Raw genomic sequence first — 18,565 nt, 5'->3', positions numbered from 1 at the left:
GCGATGAATTTTGATTGGTTTGACACCTTCACTACACAAAAAATGCATCACAGATCGCTGCTCAGTCATGGTGCATGTTGACGGCAGGACGGCCTTCTTCTTGTGGATGCAACTGCCTTCTCTGCATTGTAGCATTACTCTGGCACCTGTTGGTCACCTTCTGAACCTCAACGAACACTAATGCCACCTACCAACTCTATCACACAACTACCAAGCAAAGGAGAAGCTGCTTGACAGTTTAGCCCCAATATTGTGCTAAAATTGCAGCATTTTATTTATTTTCATGTTTCATTAGGGACAGAATTTATGTAACAAAAGTGTTGCTGTGAATTTAGGCCCAGATTGACTGAATGTACTATAGTGGCAGTCCTACCACAAAGCACAACCGCTGTGCACTGCCCTATCATTCGCCAATAAGTTAGTGCTTATTCTGTTGCAACTTTGACATCTAACCTTCTTTTCACACAAAGTGATTATTTCTTTTTTGCTGTCAGTTGTTACAGACTCATTGTGTTGCACTATGCATCTCTGAATAAACTGACAATTTGTTTATTGTGTGCTTCATAAAAACAAAATGAAATTTGAGTGTTTCATTTGAAACTCCATTTATAGCTGTCAGTGGTCATTACATCTGAAGTAACTTCCACTTCGGCTTCTTAGTAATTTGCTCTATTTGCTTTGGAAGTAGATTCCCCATGTTACAAGTCTACAACTAAGTTGTTACTCTTTTATCCGCCAATGAGAAGTTGTTGTTGCCACCAGTTACAGTTAACATAGTTCAGAAATGAGTGTAACAATGTGTGGAACATTCTTGGATATTACCAGCAGCTTTAGTGGTGATAGTGGAAAAAATAAGAAATTTCTGTTAATACTGTTAATGCAAAGTGGGAACCTCATCGACAGATCTTTCTTGCCATTTCATTATATTTAAGAATAATATCCAAAACTGTTTTTAAATCTGTAAACAATGTAGTGCACATGGTTAGAGATAAAGCCACAAAAATTACTCAGAGTATTACTACTACTACTACTATTACTACTACTACTACTATTATTATTATTATTATACATAGACGGTACTGTTGCCACATTGATAAAACAGTCTGCAGATGATGAGGAAATTGATGAAATGTATGATGAGATAAAAGAAATTATTCAGGTAGTGAAGGGAGACGAAAATTTAATAGTCATGGGTGACTGGAATTCGTCGGTAGGAAAAGGGAGAGAAGGAAACATAGTAGGTGAATATGGATTGGGGGGAAGAAATGAAAGAGGAAGCCGCCTTGCAGAATTTTGCACAGAGCATAACTTAATCATAGCTAACACTTGGTTCAAGAATCATAAAAGAAGGTTGTATACCTAGAAGAATCCTGGAGATACTAAAAGGTATCAGATAGATTATATAATGGTAAGACAGAGATTTAGGAACCAGGTTTTAAATTGTAAGACATTTCCAGGGGCAGATGTGGATTCTGACCACAGTCTATTGGTTATGAACTGCAGATTGAAACTGAAGAAACTGAAAAAAGGTGGGAATTTAAGGAGATGGGACCTGGATAAACTGAAAGAACCAGAGGTTGTAGAGTTTCATGGAGAGCATAAGGGAACAATTGACAGGAAAGGGGGGAAAGAAATACAGTAGAAGAAGAATGGGTAGCTCTGAGGGATGAAGTAGTGAAGGCAGCAGACGATCAAGTAGGTAAAAAGACGAGGGCTAATAGAAATCCTTGGGTAACAGAAGAAATATTGAATTTAATTGATGAAAGGAGAAAATATAAAAATGCAGTGAATGAAGCAGGCAAAAAGGAATACAAACGTCTCAAAAATGAGATCGACAGGAAGTGCAAAATGGCTAAGCAGGGATGGCTAGAGGACAAATGTAAGGATGTAGAGGCTTGTCTCACTAGGGGTAAGATAGATACTGCCTACAGGAAAATTAAAGAGACCTTTGGAGAGAAGAGAACCACTTGTATGAATATCAAGAGCTCAGATGACAACCCAGTTCTAAGCAAAGAAGGGAAGGCAGAAAGGTGGAAGGAGTATATAGAGGGTTTATACAAGGGCGATGTACTTGAGGACAATATTATGGAAATGGAAGAGGATGTAGATGAAGATGAAATGGGAGATATGATACTGCGTGAAGAGTTTGACAGAGCACTGAAAGACCTGAGTCGAAACAAGGCCCCGGGAGGAGACAACATTCCATTAGAACTACTGGTGGCCTTGGGAGAGCCAGTCATGACAAAACTCTACCATCTGGTGAGCAAGATGTATGAGACAGGCAAAATACCCTCAGACTTCAAGAAGAATATAATAATTCCAATCTCAAAGAAAGCAGGCGTTGACAGATGTGAAAATTACCGAACTATCTGTTTAATAAGTCACAGCTGCAAAATACTAACGCGAATTCTTTACAGACGAATGGAAAAACTGGACCTCGGGGAAGATCAGTTTGGATTCCGTAGAAATGTTGGAACACGTGAGGCAATACTAACCTTACGACTTATCTTAGAAGAAAGATTAAGAAAAGGCAAACCTACGTCTCTAGCATTTGTAGACTTAGAGAAAGCTTTTGACAATGTTAACTGGAATACTCTCTTTCAAATTCTGAAGGTGGCAGGGGTAAAATACAGGCAGCGAAAGGCTATTTACAATTTGTACAGAAACCAGATGGCAGTTATAAGAGTCGAGGGGCATGAAAGGGAAACAGTGGTTGGGAAGGGAGTGAGACAGGGTTGTAGCCTCTCCCCGATGTTATTCAATCTGTATATTGAGCAAGCAGTAAAGGAAGCAAAAGAAAATTTCAGAGTAGGTATTAAAATTCATGGAGAAGAAATAAAAACTTTGAGGTTCGCCGATGACATTGTAATTCTGTCAGAGACAGCAAAGAACTTGGAAGAACAGTTGAACAGAATGGACAGTGTCTTGAAAGGAGGATATAAGATGAACATCAACAAAAGCAAAACGAGGATTATGGAATGTAGTTAAATTAAATCGGGTGATGCTGAGGGAATTAGATTAGGAAATGAGACACTTAAAGTAGTAAAGGAGTTTTGCTATTTAGGGAGTAAAATAACTGATGATGGTCGAAGTAGAGAGGATATGAAATGTAGACTGGCAATGACAAGGAAATCGTTTCTGAAGAAGAGAAATTTGTTAACATAGAGTATAGATTTAAGTGTCAGGAAGTCGTTTCTGAAAGTATTTGTATGGAGTGTAGCCATGTATGGAAGTGAAACATGGACGATAACTAGTTTGGACAAGAAGAGAATAGAAGCTTTCGAAATGTGGTGCTACAGAAGAATGCTGAAGATAAGGTGGGTAAATCACGTAACTAATGAGGAGGTATAGAATAGGATTGGGGAGAAGAGAAGTTTGTGGCACAACTTGACTAGAAGAAGGGATCGGTTGGTAGGACATGTTTTGAGGCACCAAGGGATCACCAATTTAGTATTGGGGGGCAGCGTGGAGGGTAAAAATCGTAGAGGGAGACCAAGAGATGAATACACTAAGCAGATTCAGAAGGATGTAGGTTGCAGTAGGTACTGGGAGATGAAGAAGCTTGCACAGGATAGAGTAGCATGGAGAGCTGCATCAAACCAGTCTCAGGACTGAAGACCACAACAACAACAACAACAACAACAACATAGAACATGTTACATTTCATGACACAACAGTTACCTGTCAACAGGATATGTGATATACAAACAAAAAACAGCAGCACTCAAACTGATCCAGAAATCAAGGGATATAAAGAATTCCATTATTTTACCGTCCAAAATGCAATGATAGAAGTGTTATGATGTTTTGCTGCACCCAAACTTAATATTATCATCAGACCATAGCAACTCTTTCATAAAGTGAGCAACATATGTAAAAACTCTTGTCTTTTGTTTCACAGAAACATTTATTCTGCATCTTGGAAAAAAATTCATGTTATATATCAGTAAATCTTGGCCAAAAACTTTGATTCTCTTTGCAAGAATAGTAGTCACTGCAATATATTGGCAAAATTACATTCAGTGTTAAGGATTCTGAACTAATGTTTCTGAGAAAGAAGCAGCAACCAAGTTGATCACAAGGAGCTGCATTATGCTTGACTTAATTCTTCATCAAGGCACTTGCAATAGTGTGCCACAAGTATTTATGCACCTTCCTCATACAGTGTTATGTGTGTTCTCAACTATGTGAGTAAAAGTTCTTTGAGCATGTCACTGTCGCCAGGGAATGGTTTCAGTTGCTAAAAGAGGTGGAAGTAGGGTACGATCAGGGCTGTAAGGAGGGTGGTCAAACTGGCTCTAGCCAAACTCCTTTAAGAGTTGTTGTGCTTTGTTCACAGTGTGATGTCAGGTATTGTAGAATGCCATTTTTATCTCAAAAGATTGTACACACAAATTTTTGAGGTGTCACAATTTGCTTGGCTTTAGCTTTTACTAATGATGCAGCATGCCTCCATTCTATTGGGTCTGCAGCTTGTGGTCTAGTGGCTAGCGTTGCTGTCTCTGGATCACGGTGTCCCAGGTTCGATTCGTGGCCAGGTTGGGGGTTTTCTCCACCCGGGTACTGGGTGTTTGTGTTGACCTCATGATTTCATCATCATTCGTGAAAGTGTTGAGACTGGACTGTGTAAAGATTGGGAATTTGTACTGGTGCTAATAACCGCACAGTTGAGCACCCCACAAACCATTCATCATCCATTTCATTGCTAGTAACTTCAATTGAAGGGGTTTCATAAGTGACCCAAGTCACATCTGCAGTTAGTGTCTTGCTTAGAGGATCTGCACTGCCATAACTATTTCATGAAGAGGTGATCTTAAAATTTGTAGAAAGTACGTAGAAAGATCCAGTATTGTAAATTAACAGTTTTCCTTTATGAGTTCTTCAGCTATACAAACCAATTCTTCATTTGATCACATCCTTCATTGAGGTGTCAGACCCATCTCCTTAACCAGTGAATCAGTCACTCATTGTATTTTCTTCATAAATCTTACAAATCTTTTGGTGAATGTCGGCTGGTTTAGTGTTCTTTTTATTCACAAAACAGATTGCAGATCTGATCTCACAAGCACCGGGATTTCCAATCAGTTGTTTCATTGTAAACAAGCAGAATAAACAACAAAAAGGGAACTTAAGTGGTGGCATCTTCTTCTCCTTGACTCAGAGCAACTATTGTGCATGAGCTGAACAAAAAGAAATTCACACAGAACTATTTTCTGGGTGCACCTAATACTCATAACCTGGTATGTGACATTAACAGTAACCCTAGATTTTTCACAGATGAAGTGCAGTTATCTATAGTGAAGTAACACCAGAAAAAAATCTGCATGGGCATCCTGGTTGCTTTTGAGAAGATTTCAGAATGGTGCAATTATTGGCAAGTTGCTCCAGATGTACAGAAATGTAAAATTATGTGCATCACAAACTGCAGTAAATTAATATCCTATGACTACAAAGATTTCCTAGAAACAATCACAGTATCAGTGAGCCAGGGTCAGAATCCATCAAATCCTTCAAGTATCTGGGTGTAACAGTTTGTACAGATCTGAAATGAAATGATCACATAGTCTTAGACTTGGGTAAAACAGGTAGCAAACTTTGGTTAATTGCCATAATGTTGAGAAAATGCAGTTAATCTGCAAAGGAAATTGTTTACAAAACGTTTTTGTGTCATATCTTTAAATATTGTTTAAGTGTTGTAGGCGTATACCATATCAGACTAACAGGGAATTTTGAACATTTTCAAAGTAAAGCATTATGAATGGCCACAGGTGTGTTTGACTCACTGGAGAGTGTCACCAAAATACTGTCAAACCTGAATTGGCAGACACTGGACGGCACTGCAAACTACCTCACAACAGCATACCACCCAAGTTTCAGCAAACAGTATTAAGTAAAGAATCTTGAAATATACGTCACCTTTTTAACCACACTCCTGTAGGGACCACGAAGAGAGTAGTAGACTAATTACAGTGCACATAGTGGCATTTAAGCTAAACAGTCAATCTGCCCAGATTTTTGCAGAACATATAAGCAGATGTAGCTAGTGCTTTACTTCGTTATTGTTGGCAGCTTCCAACTACAGTTCTTCTTTGTTTTACAGGAAGTTTCTTCAAGCCAAGTTCACGTAAAAATGATAGGACCCTGGAATTTGCACCAGTCAATCTACACTTGCAACGCATGTGGGTACAGAATGACACACTTCGGAAAAGTGGTTTCTATGACATCATCACAGTTGGCGCTTTCACTGCACATTCTCACAAATCAAAAAATGGAGGTCTCATTAAGTATGTATTGTAATTATGTCTTTATTTTTTTTTTAATGTGTAGTTAATTTAATGTATTGAGATTGATGTGATTTTCTCCTTTAGGTTGTTACAGCAACTTAAGGAGTCACCTTCAAAACAGAATAGTAATTTACAAGGCCCCACTAAAATTTCCATGGCACATGATGCTATTCAGGTACAGTATTTCTTCTCTTTTCGCATCATGTTCCACCACTTTATACATTGAATTTTGTGTGTTTATGCAAAAGATTCACATGTTAAAATTAACTTCACTCTTTGCCATAACATAGGCGATTAAGCAACTGAGAAGAGAGGTTGTTGATGGGATGCGAGCTTTAATGAAACTGGCAAAAGAGAAACAGACTGCTGGTATGCTTCCTATATGTGAAGATATGATCACAAAGGTATGAAACATCTGTGTGAACATGTGATGATAATCCTCTACCACTCTGGAATTATAGATTTTACTTAACAATATGGCATTGATATGAGATATCATTTGTAACTGAGGCAGTAAGATTTTGAATAACTTTGAAGATGTGTTTGTAAATGCCTTTGTAGTTCAGAAGTTATCAAATGAAATTTGCGTACGTATGACTGCATTATATCTTCATTCTGGTGTTTGAGTGTTAACAGCTATATCAAGTTCTTCATGGCGTTTCACTGTTTTATATTACATGTAGACACTTTTTTTTTTTTTTTGTAAAGGTCCTACCGGTTTTTGACAGACTATTTTAATTTTTTAATTACAGAGTTTGACATGATAAAGAGAAAAATGCATTACAGTAAATATGTTGATGTTGCAATCATTGTAAGCTGTTTATCAGTAACACGAAGAATTTCACTCACAGTTTGAAGTCAAATTTTAATTAATCATATTAAAATCAGTTTAAGTGTGTTTCAGTAATAACTGAAGACAATTGTTGCAGATGTTGACATATTGGTGAATAATGTGTTTGTTGATAATATAAGTGCTGCAACACTGTTTTCAGCAATTTATAAAGTATTTAGATGTCCAGTGACTTTGCAGTTCATTATAATATGCAATTCTAATACGTAACTATTCTTTTTCAGACCCGAATTCTCCTGAGCTTGTGGGATCCAGGTCTGGTTGAAGAAGCTCTGTCATTTATAGAGGAACATAAAGTGGCCCAGCCTATTGTAAATGAATCTGCAGAAGGCGAAGATGGTCTCTGTAGTTTAGAGCTTCACCAGCAGCAACAGCAGACATTATCGCCATACCGACGAATTACTCAACAACTAAATTTTGATCTGAAATCACCGGATATAGATGATCTTGTGACACCTGATACTCCACAGTGTACAAGAACTTTCTGGAATATCCCTACTAGTAATAGTTCTGCTAAAATGTGCTCTACAAATTCCGCTGACAAAGAAGGTGGAACATCACAGAGCAATAGGGATTCTCAATTCATTATTTTTCCCGATGCAGAAGAGGACATTGATAGGGAAGCTAATGAACTGAAGGAGAAAGAAAATGACGACAGTGGTGTAGAAAATGAAGAGAACATTCATAGTAATGAAGCTTCAGGCACAGACGAAACTAAACAAATGATTCTTCCAAATGGGTATGATTCAGATATTGGGCGAAGATTCCTGGATACACAAGTGATGTGCAGTTCTCCATCTGCAAATTACTATAAACCAACTGATGAACCTGAGCCATGGGATCTCACACAACTTAACATTGAAGCCAGTGTTATGTGCCTTGTCAGTAAAGTGAAATTTCTCTGTGGCCGTTGTGGAAGCCCAGCTGTACGTCTGAGATCTTCGCAACGTGGTGTTGGAAGATCTAGGAGCTTCAGAAGTGGGCTTTCAACAAAAGAAGCCAAAGACAGTGAAACTACCAAAACTGAGTCTGTCGTCACGGTCCAGCCAACAAGCAATACACCTCTGAGCAACGGGAAAGATGGTAATAGCCAAACTGAGAGCATCTGTTCTTCTTCCAAAGCAAAAAGTGAAAGTGACAAAGTAAACTCAGAAGACTCTTTAGGCTTTAATGCCAGTATGAGCAGTGACGATGTTCTAAACAAAACTGTGGACACAGTTCAGAAGGCTGTCAATGGGGCTACAAACAGAAACGGTGCCACCGTTCGAAATAAGTTCACTGAAGGTCTGGATTTTGCTTCCATTGTAGACTGGACATGTGAACTGAGGCCTAGTATGAGAAAACTAAGGCAAGCAATGGATGGACTTCTAAAGACTGCTCGTCTTACTCATAGTGTTTTTCGTGTGCAAGAAGATAGTAGGATTGCACAACGTGCGTGTAACGTTCGTTACCGCAGGGATGTGTGTTTTTCACAGTCTGTAAGTTAATTTTAATTCTATTATTCTACATTTATTTGTGTCATTCGGAGTTTTGTGCTCAGATTACTTTTAACACATCATTATATGTAGTATTTAGTTGAGTAATATTCAACCTTTAAATACTGTGTCTTAGAGTAATAGTAAAAGTGTAGTTGTCTCGATTACCCTCTACAGAAACTGAACAAAACAATAGAAACATCATGATATAAAACTAGAAGTTTTCGTGCTCATAAACTGGGGGAGAAAAATCAAGATGTGTTGAAGGAACGTATGTTAACCTCCTCCATATTACTGATGACATTGTCAAGTTAACCTCTAGTGCAGGAAGTTGCCCTGATGACATTGTAAAGTTAACCTCTAGTGCAGGAAGTTGTCCTGATGACATTGTAAAGTTAACCTCTAGTGCAGGAAGTTGTCAACATCTAATGCAAGGACTTGATCAAGTAAAAGTGAAAGCAGGCCTGAAAATCAATTATCTACATTATTAAAACGCTGCCCCAGAACCAGGAAACAGTTGCAGTGTAGGAGCAACAAAAATTTGATTTTCAGTATCTCGTGTGATTATTGACTGAATTTAAAAAAATTAATATGCTGCCATAATTTATTGATTAAGAGGTATAATCTGATGTTTACACTTCAACACAATAAGACAATCGTTACAGTTAGAAACTGTGTGTTTGTGTTGAATTAATGTAACTGACAACGTGCAAATGTACAGGCTTCATTCACCCAGTATTTGAGAATGAGAGCACTTAGCAGCTTCTAACAAAATTTACACATAATTTCAACACCCCCTCCCCATTGCACTTACTACATTTTCGCTTTTTATGCAGTCAAACTTCAACATCAGACATGACATGTTAATTTACTACTTCTTTATTATTAACTCTATTTGTAACACACTTTGTTGACAGTATCTACATACATCACTGAAGGTACCTGCAAAATAATATCATTGTATGACACATTGCTCGCATTAGATTTGAACAGGGAGAGTAAAACAACAGTTCCAGCCCACAATTGCCCACACTGAAACAAGGTTTATTATGTAGCTTCACTCTCTGTGATTCTAGCAACACCAACCAATACCCATAAAGAATCGTAGAAGACCCTTCTCTAGTTCTTTACTAGACACAGTTTGTTCAAGACTTGATGACCTGAATATAAAAATTCTGATTCTTTTCATCTCCAGCACTTCACGTTGGAGGATTAGGTGTGATGCAGTTTCATCATCCTTACCACACAGCCTATACTTATGGGTTTCTTTATCTATACCCGTAGGTGTTGTATGACACACAGTTCAGGAAATGGTGATGTTGTAAACATTTAGAAGAGTTAAAAATTATCATTTGCTTAAAATTGAGCATAAATAAACCAGTTTATATTCATCCAGTGTTTCATAAGAGCACTTGAAGCATATTTTCAAGCCTTTCCTAAACTTTTTTGTGCTTACACTCTTGAGGGCAAATATTTAGTACATTAAATCATTTATAAAGTAATCAGATGTTTAAATCTGTCTTATATACAGGAGTTTAATTCTTTAAAGAATTATGGGTTTACTGGTAATAAGAGGAATTTAATGTATAACAATGATATTGAAAAAAAAAATGAATGAATTAACAACGATGTCATAGGACCTGTTGATGAGTTTTTCTATCAAGTTAGTTGAAGACAATGACAGGTTGCAAAAAAAAAAAAAAAAAATTTCAAACCAAGTTTCCAAAGTGTATATGACTGTCAATTTTGCAACAAGCAAGAATTCCCTGCTTTTACTTATGGCATGAGAAATGGACTTTCAATTACACTGAAGAGCCGGAGAAACTGGTACATCTGCCTAATATCTTGTAGAGCCCCTGTGAGCATGCAGAAGTGCCATAACACGACGTGGAATGGACTTGACTAATATCTGAGGTAGTACTGGAGGGAACTGACACCATGAAATCTGCACGCTGTCCATATATAGTATGAGGGAGTGGAGATCTCTTGTGAAAAGCACGTTGCAAGGCATCACAGATATGCTCAAAGATGTTCATGCCTGGAGAGTTTGGTGGCCAGCAGAAGTGTTTAAACTCAGAAGAGTGTTCCTGAAACTACTCTGTAGCAATTCTGGATGGGGGGATGTCACATGTCCTGCTGGAATTGCCCAAGTCCATCGGAATGGACTTGAATGGATGCAGGTGATCAGACAGGATGCTTACATATCTGTCACCTGTCAGAGTCATATCTAGACATATCAGGGGTCCCATATCACACCAACTGCGCACCATTACATAGCCTTCACCAGCTTGAACAGTCCCCTGCTGACATGCAGGGTCCACAGATTCATGAGGTTGTCTCCATACCTGTACACGTCCATCAGTTCAATACAATTTAAACCAGACTCATCTGACCAGGCAACATGTTTACAGTCATCAATAGTCTAATGTTGGTGTTGATGGGCCTAGGTGGGAGTAAAGTTTTGTGTCATGCGGTCATCAAGGGTACATCAGTGGACCTTTGTCTCCGAAAGCCCATATTGATAATGTTACATTGAATGTTTCACATGCTGACACTTGTTGATGGCCTAGGATTGAAATGTGCAGCATTATGCAGAAGGGTTGCACTTCTGTCATGTTGAACTATTCTCTTCAGCTGTCATTGGTCCCTCTTTCTCCGGCCACAGCAATGTCAGAGATTTGATGTTTTACTGTATTCCTGATATTCACGGTACGCTCTTGAAATGGTCGTACAGGAAAAGCCCCACTTCATTGCTACCTCAGAGATGCTGTGTCCGATTGCTCGTGTGCTGACTATAACATCACGTTCAAACTCATTTAAATCGTGATAACCTACCATTGTAGTAGCTGTAGCTGATCTAACAACTGCACCAGATACTTGTCGTATAAAGGCATTGCCAACCACAGTGCCGTATTCTGCCTGTTTACACATCTCTGCATTTGAATATGCATGCCTGTGCCAGTTTCTTTGGTGCTTCAGTATAGAAACTATATTCAGACATAATTGTTGTAAGGAGTGTGACTAAATACAAGTTAATGTTTATTTGACACTACAACAGTGAAACCTTAGTCAGAGTACATAATTTTTTTTCCTTAAAAAAGAGGGGTTACATTACCGATTTCAACGAACTACTTCGTCATTTTCAAATGTAAAACATCAGTTGGAGAATATATTATGGGATTTACGACCATACATCTGACAACAAATACAAGAAATAATGAGACCCCCACCGAGGCAATGGTGGCACAACCAAGTCACTACAAGTTATGCCCATGCTTGCCCAACTGTTCATTCCATTTCCTAATGTGGAATAGATAAAAACCAACCAGGGTAAAAATTGCCAAGGATTCTTGCAATGTGTCCTACTATGACACAACAGTCGTATGGCTGATACAGATTCATAAGCCATATGATCTATTCTACATTAGGACATGGAATGAATGGTTGGGCAAGTATGGCATAACTTGTAGTGTCTTGGTTGTGCCACCATTGCTCGGTTGTCTGGTCTCATTACGTCTTATAATTGTTGTCAGATGTATGGTCATAATCCCCATTATACATTCTCTAACTGATGTTTTACATTTGAAAATGATGGTATAGTTCACTGAAACCGGTAATGTACCCCTCTTTTTTTTTAAAAAAAAAAAATTATTATACTGTGACGATGGTTTGACTGTTGTAGTGTAAAATAATCATTTAAATCCGTGTAGAAACCATTAAAAAACTGAGAGATACAGCGTAGAAATTACCATTAGAGACAGAAAACAAACAAAATTATCAAAGAACAACAAAATGATCAAGGAACAGACTATTGTGAGAGACATAATAATTATTGTAATGAAAATTAAATAACATTGGGTAGGACATGTAGCCAGGCGAGTAAATGGTAGATAAATGTAGGAAGTTCTTCGCTTGATTCCAGGGGACAGAAAAAGAAAAAGATAGTGGTGTAATGATATGTGACATTAGAAAGCATGCAAGAGAAACATGGCTGGAGCCTAATGTTTGGATAATACGAGAAAAGGAATTTATCTAATATGGATGTGGACCAACTGATCGTGATAATGAAGACCATCCCATTTTCAGAGCTTGGTTTCTGAATATGTTCTGAGCCTTTACTGTATCTTCTAGTGTTGTGATTTAAAGCTGATTTACTGTCATTTCTGACCTGGTAGGCATCCAAAAAGCACAAATGTGAGTGCCAACTTAATATGTGACAGCAGTTGCTAATTTATAAGGGGTACATAGCTTTTTCTCATTTTTGAGGGGGAAATTCATTGTAAATACAACAGTGGAAGAAGCACTAAATCAACTGATAAAGACAAAAAGGCATCTGACAAGAAAACTCTGTCGTAAAAGTGACTCCTGAGGTTAGCGTGTGTGTAGAAAGATGTAGTTGAAATGAATTTTATAATAGAAACTGCATAATCAAAACATTTGTGGTGGAGTTGATATCACCAAAAATATTGTAACAGACCTAGAAGCTCACTTGCAGCAGTTGTGATATTACTGATATTCGAAAAAGTTCTGGACGGTAGAGCTTCGTGGCAATACCCAGGGATTCCCTAGTAGACTGCCAGCACTTTTAGCTAGTGGAGAGAGACAGTAGGTGGCAGGTGGTCAGGTGTGATGGTAAGAGGTTGCAGCTTCATTTCTGGCGCGCCTCCCCCCCCCCCCCCCCCCCCCCCCATACATTTTCTAAATAACAAGATGTTTGAAATGAGTTATTGCATATTTTGTTCTGCACAGAAGTAGATTTTCAATGTATCTTGAAGCATTTCAGTGTGGCACTTAAGATGGGCACAATGAAAAGACTGTGTTACACATTAAGCTTTCAGTCACAGCCTTCATCAGAAAAGAAAACCACATGCATTCACACATACACAGGCCAGAGCAGAGATAGCAGTTTTGTGTGTGTGTGTGTGTGTGTGTGAGTGAGTGTGTGTGGGTGGGTGGGTGGTGGGTGGTGGGTGGTTTTCTTTTCCCTGACGAAGGCTTTGGCTGAAAGCTTAATGTGTAACAGTCTGTCTGCTGTACTTTCCATTGATTGAAATATTCTAAAGAGGTAGCTAAATTAACTTATCCCTCGAGATCATTGTTATAATATACTACTGTGCTTTAGAATGTGTGTTTATGAATGCATGTGTGTGTGTGTGTGTGTGTCGTGTGTGTGTGAGAGAGAGAGAGAGAGAGAGATTTTATTTATATTGTGTCTGATTTATTGTTACAGCTCACGTCACTCGTTACTGGGACTGATGGCAAAATTATGGTGCCAGAAGCCTGATCCAACATTTCTTCTAGTTCTCACTACACTCGGGCCGTTGGTATCATTTGAAGGCCTGCTCAGCTACTATGGTGATGAATAGACATGTGGGGTGACATGACAGTGGCTGTGGAAGACCTTGTGACTGTGAAATTTACACTGACACGTTCTCCCAATAACTGTCGGTTAGTAATTACTTTATTCTCATTCAATTGTTTTCCCCAAACACACTTGTGTGTGTGTGTGTGTGTGGGTGTGTGTGTGTGTGTGTGTGTGTGTGTGTGTGGGACACAACCATTTCTGCTCCTTTAAAATCTGTGCCTGTCCCACTCCCAATCGCACACCTTGAGTGTTACAATTGACGCCACCTCCCTCTGTACCGACATCCCCCATTTACAGGGTTGCATGGGTCGCTGAGAGGAGACTGTCCTGGGATCTGTAAGCCTTCAGCCCTTGGTTTGACTTAGATACCATTATGACATCTTTGTCATATGGACTCTTGGTGAGGCTGACCTGTTAAAATTTTTGAACCTCTTCTCCACATGGTCCTATCTGAATTCCAAGCCACTTTCATTGATGCTGATCTCATCCTCATTGAAAGTCAGCTACACACTTCTGTTCACATTAAATGTACTAACAAACAACCCATTTTCCTACCATATGGCTATAAGTCGTGCCCTATGCGCCCTCCTACACCACCTATATCACCCCTATAACTGACAAAATAAACTATCAAACGGAGAGCCACCTGTGAAATGACAACGTCATGTACCAGCTGTTACATGAACACTGTTCAGCCTTTGTATAGGTATGACTACCACAAAGTTAATAGTTAGGATGATTGGGCAAAGACAGAGGGTATATACTGGCAGCACACAATATCCTTCAGTCGTGATGTTGGTGCTTGTTTCGCAACAAGTGCCATCTGGTTTCGTCTTCCAGATGCCAGTTTCTCAGAACTCTGCAGATGAGAACTGGGATTACAACATTTCCTTGGTTCTCACCATCCATTTCACCATAATTTATGTTAATTATTTTCTCTAATTTCCTTGGTCTCAACATTTCTTCTCAGTAACTATTCCTAGTTCTCTATGTCTTTTATTTTATGACCTATCTGTTTTCCCCCCACCTCTACCACACTTAATGCACTTAGCTTTCCACAGTTATTAACTCTTACATGATGTTTTGTGATCTCTGTAACGTTTATTACCTTATCTTCCACCTTTAAGCTCCAGGGTTTCAAATCTTATACAGTGCAGCCCCCAACAATCATTCTTTCCCTTTCAACCCATTCACCAAGTCTCCTCTGACCTGGGATTCTGGTTGACTTTTGTGAACCCTCCATATATCCTAAACCTCACCAGTCTTTTACTTAATCCCTCTTCCTTCCCCAGCAACCTTTCTGCCAGAAGAAGGGCTGCACATTTCTTTAACCTTTATGTAGGGTGTCAGAAAAAGTCTGAAAAGCATATAAAGGTGTTGCAGGCGAGGTTGTGCTGAGAAATGATTGCTAAGAAAAAAATTTGACTCATTGTGCCACTTCCGAGTTGTTTAGCATTGAAGTTAGCCAGTCAGGTCTTTGTGTGTGCAAATTCAAGCAGCACTGCCGGAGACAGTATCACCAAATTTGTTCTTTGTTCGGTTTCCTCAAACTGAACCAACATAGCTTTTGCTCATCTAGCTTAAATTTATCACTTCTGAAAAAAAGCCACATTTTAACTATAGCCCGTGTCACATAGGATGGCGCTTCCGTGCATAGAGGCAAAGTGGTAAGAAAGCGTGGGGGGATGAGAACTACGCATGTGCAGCAGCAGAGAGCAGGCAAATAAAGTCCACATTTCCGAACTGCATTGCTGCAGACAACAGTCAGGCTCATTTGCGTATGGTACATCGTGTTATACATTCAAATGCATGAGGGGAATTGTAAATATTAAAGACAATTTCAATCAGTCGTCATGGGAGAAATATTAATTCACATCTTGGTGATGTTGCGTCGATTACTCCACAGATTTACTCTGTGCGAAGTCAACAGGCGAGAGTAGCTGACACAGCTTTGTGAAGATATGAAGTACAATTTTTCTTAAAATGACAGTTGTCTAATGAAAAGATCATTGGAACTGCTTGCAATAATTATTGCGATCTGAAGTGTATTATAAGTAAAAATTCAATACACAACAAAATTTAACTTCAAGCACAAACTGAAATAATTATATTTGCTTGACAAGTGCTTCTACTCAATAGAATGTTTAAAAATATGTATAACGTGTATGTCTTGTGTGTGTGTGTGTGTGTGTGTGTGTGTGTGTGTGTGTGTGTGTGGCTGTAGTCAGTGTCACTGCGCGTAAAAAAGTATTAGTAGAAGAAAAGACTAATGTAAAAGTCAGTAAGTTGTCGTATTGTTCGCTGTTAACGGGCCCTGTGAGTGTAAACTAACTCATTCAAAATTACAGTGAGAGAAGTTTAAAATCCATTGAACAAGCAAACAATTAACCATCACCTATGAATAATTCCAGGGAATGCTGACCGATAACATTGGAAACCACCGATTTGTCAACTTCATTTATAATGTCATTTTAGGGCCTTATGCAGTTCATGCCTTGAAAATGACAGGGGTTTACACATGGAAATATCGGACTTTTGATAAATTTATCCAGCTGCCTTCTCGCATGTTATTAGAGCGACAACGTAGTGACAGAAGCTTAATTTCTCCTTGGGTAATATGTTGAACATCATAGTCTGCATTATTCAAATGATACGAAGTCCTAATCAAAAAGGCTAGGAAGTTCTCATTATTATGTATGCAACTGATATGTTGACAAACACATTTTTTAAACTACAGGTCTTTACAACTAAGAAATATTATCACTTTGTTCCAAAGTCTACATCATAATACCATCGTCATTTCTATTTGAGTGTGTTTCTGAACAATCTGATTGTAAATTCACAGTGATAGCTTCAAGGCTTGTATCCATCATCAGTTCCCTGTTAAATTCCTCTTTCTGTAGCTTTTCAGCATGAAACACAGACTGTGCCCGTGCTACAGGTGGGATGTTGTCTATTGCCTCATGCACAAATGATTCGCTATATGTCATCTTGAATGTTTTGTTTTTTCTTCCACGTAGCGTTAACCTTTTGCCCAAATTAATTCCGTGGGGCTACACTGACAGTGACACGTGGCTAATCACAAAACTGTGTGACCCCATTCACATTCAAGGAAGTCAAGTTTGTACATTCTGTCATGTGACTAGTATAAATTAATGAGCTATAGGAAATCGACACAAGTCTGGTTTATACTGTGCTTAATAGTTTCATGTGTAAGCCAGATATAAATATCCACTTTTCTGGTGTTTGTACTTGTTGTTTTCTCTGTAACAGTTGCATTATAATTGGCAATGACCAACTTCGAAACAAGGCATGACAAAATTTGTCGATCATGTCACGAAACTGACAGTGTTCATTTGCGAGTGGTAGTCACTGCTGTTTTTCTTACATGTAAATACAAGTTTATTCTCAGAAACAAAACCAGAAGAAGAGTCAGCACTGCAGAATACTTATCCAAGAACCTATTCCTATGAGAATTTTAAAACAGCCAGTACCATCACTCATTTTCCAGCAGATCTTCCTGGAATGATTCTAATTGGCTCATGTTTCATAAAAGTAATACACTATTGAACTACCTCCTCTTATATCATGAATCTTTATATGGGATTAGTTCCTGCTGCATCTATGTCACTTCTTTGAACTGAAAACTCTCTTCTTAACATATCTGGAACCAACATCTTTCAAAATTCTTTACATTGACGAAGTGCTTATCATTGAAGCCAATTTTCTCTTGCATAACTGTAACACATTTGTGTGGATGTCGGGCATCCGTCATTCACATGGAGCACTTTAAAACATCATTGTTACAACCATCCATTTGTGTTACAAGTTTGTTGCGAGTTCAATGCTTTCCAGGCGACACAAAACCATCTTTTTCTCTTGTGTCTACAGCTCTGACTCTTTCATTTACAATTCTCTTTACAGTTCTTGTGTCTTCAAATGTCAACAGTAGGAGGCCCACTTTCAAATTCATGTTTAAAAAAGTTATTAATGTGGTAAATATTTCACCTTAATGCCATCACCTGACCTTTTTTTTTTTTTTTAATCACACTTGAAACGTTTATAGATACACATTCACTGCTATACTGCTACAAGGAAAAAAAGGAAACAAAAACAAACTGAAAGTTGAATAAATAACTCAGCTGCCATGAAGTATGGCAATAGTGCAGCATGTAGGAGCGAGATTCTCGTTGTCTAGTGTAACTCGCTGCTAGCCACTCGGAAAGAGAATGCACATTATTGGCTACCAGTAGCTAGTGGAGGGGGATGCGCAGAACGGCTGAAAATTGGATCGCCATCCTACATGACGTGGACTTAAGTAATGACCATTTGAACAAATGGTAATACCCTGACCCACAGCTGTTCGTGCATTTCTGCATTTTAGCTTGTGCAAGCGCTTGAATTTGAGTGTGCAGTGACAGGATCAGATAACTTCAGTGCTAAATAACCCAAAAACGGCACAATTTATTGAATTTTTTTCATAACAGTTTATCAACACAACCTCTCACGCCACAAACACCCTGACAAGCATTTCAGACCGTTTAGGGCCACTCTCTATGTTTCCTCATACAACCCCATGGTGGATAGATTT

General features: G+C 38.6%; 1 protein-coding gene across 1 annotated transcript in view; it reads left to right on the top strand.

The window, feature by feature from the left end:
- LOC124794682 (inositol polyphosphate-4-phosphatase type I A-like) overlaps positions 1–18,565 on the top strand; it is a 272,042-nt gene that overhangs the window by 217,874 nt on the left and 35,603 nt on the right. The window contains 7 exon segments of the mRNA XM_047258226.1: positions 6,101–6,284; positions 6,369–6,459; positions 6,575–6,688; positions 7,359–8,612; positions 13,840–13,854; positions 13,856–13,970; positions 13,973–14,057. Of these exon segments, the coding sequence (XP_047114182.1) occupies positions 6,101–6,284; positions 6,369–6,459; positions 6,575–6,688; positions 7,359–8,612; positions 13,840–13,854; positions 13,856–13,970; positions 13,973–14,057 (1,858 nt within the window).

The sequence above is a fragment of the Schistocerca piceifrons genome, chromosome 4 (assembly GCF_021461385.2).
Source record: "Schistocerca piceifrons isolate TAMUIC-IGC-003096 chromosome 4, iqSchPice1.1, whole genome shotgun sequence".
Lineage (NCBI taxonomy): Eukaryota > Metazoa > Arthropoda > Insecta > Orthoptera > Acrididae > Schistocerca > Schistocerca piceifrons.
This window is presented reverse-complemented; position numbering and strand designations above follow the sequence as displayed.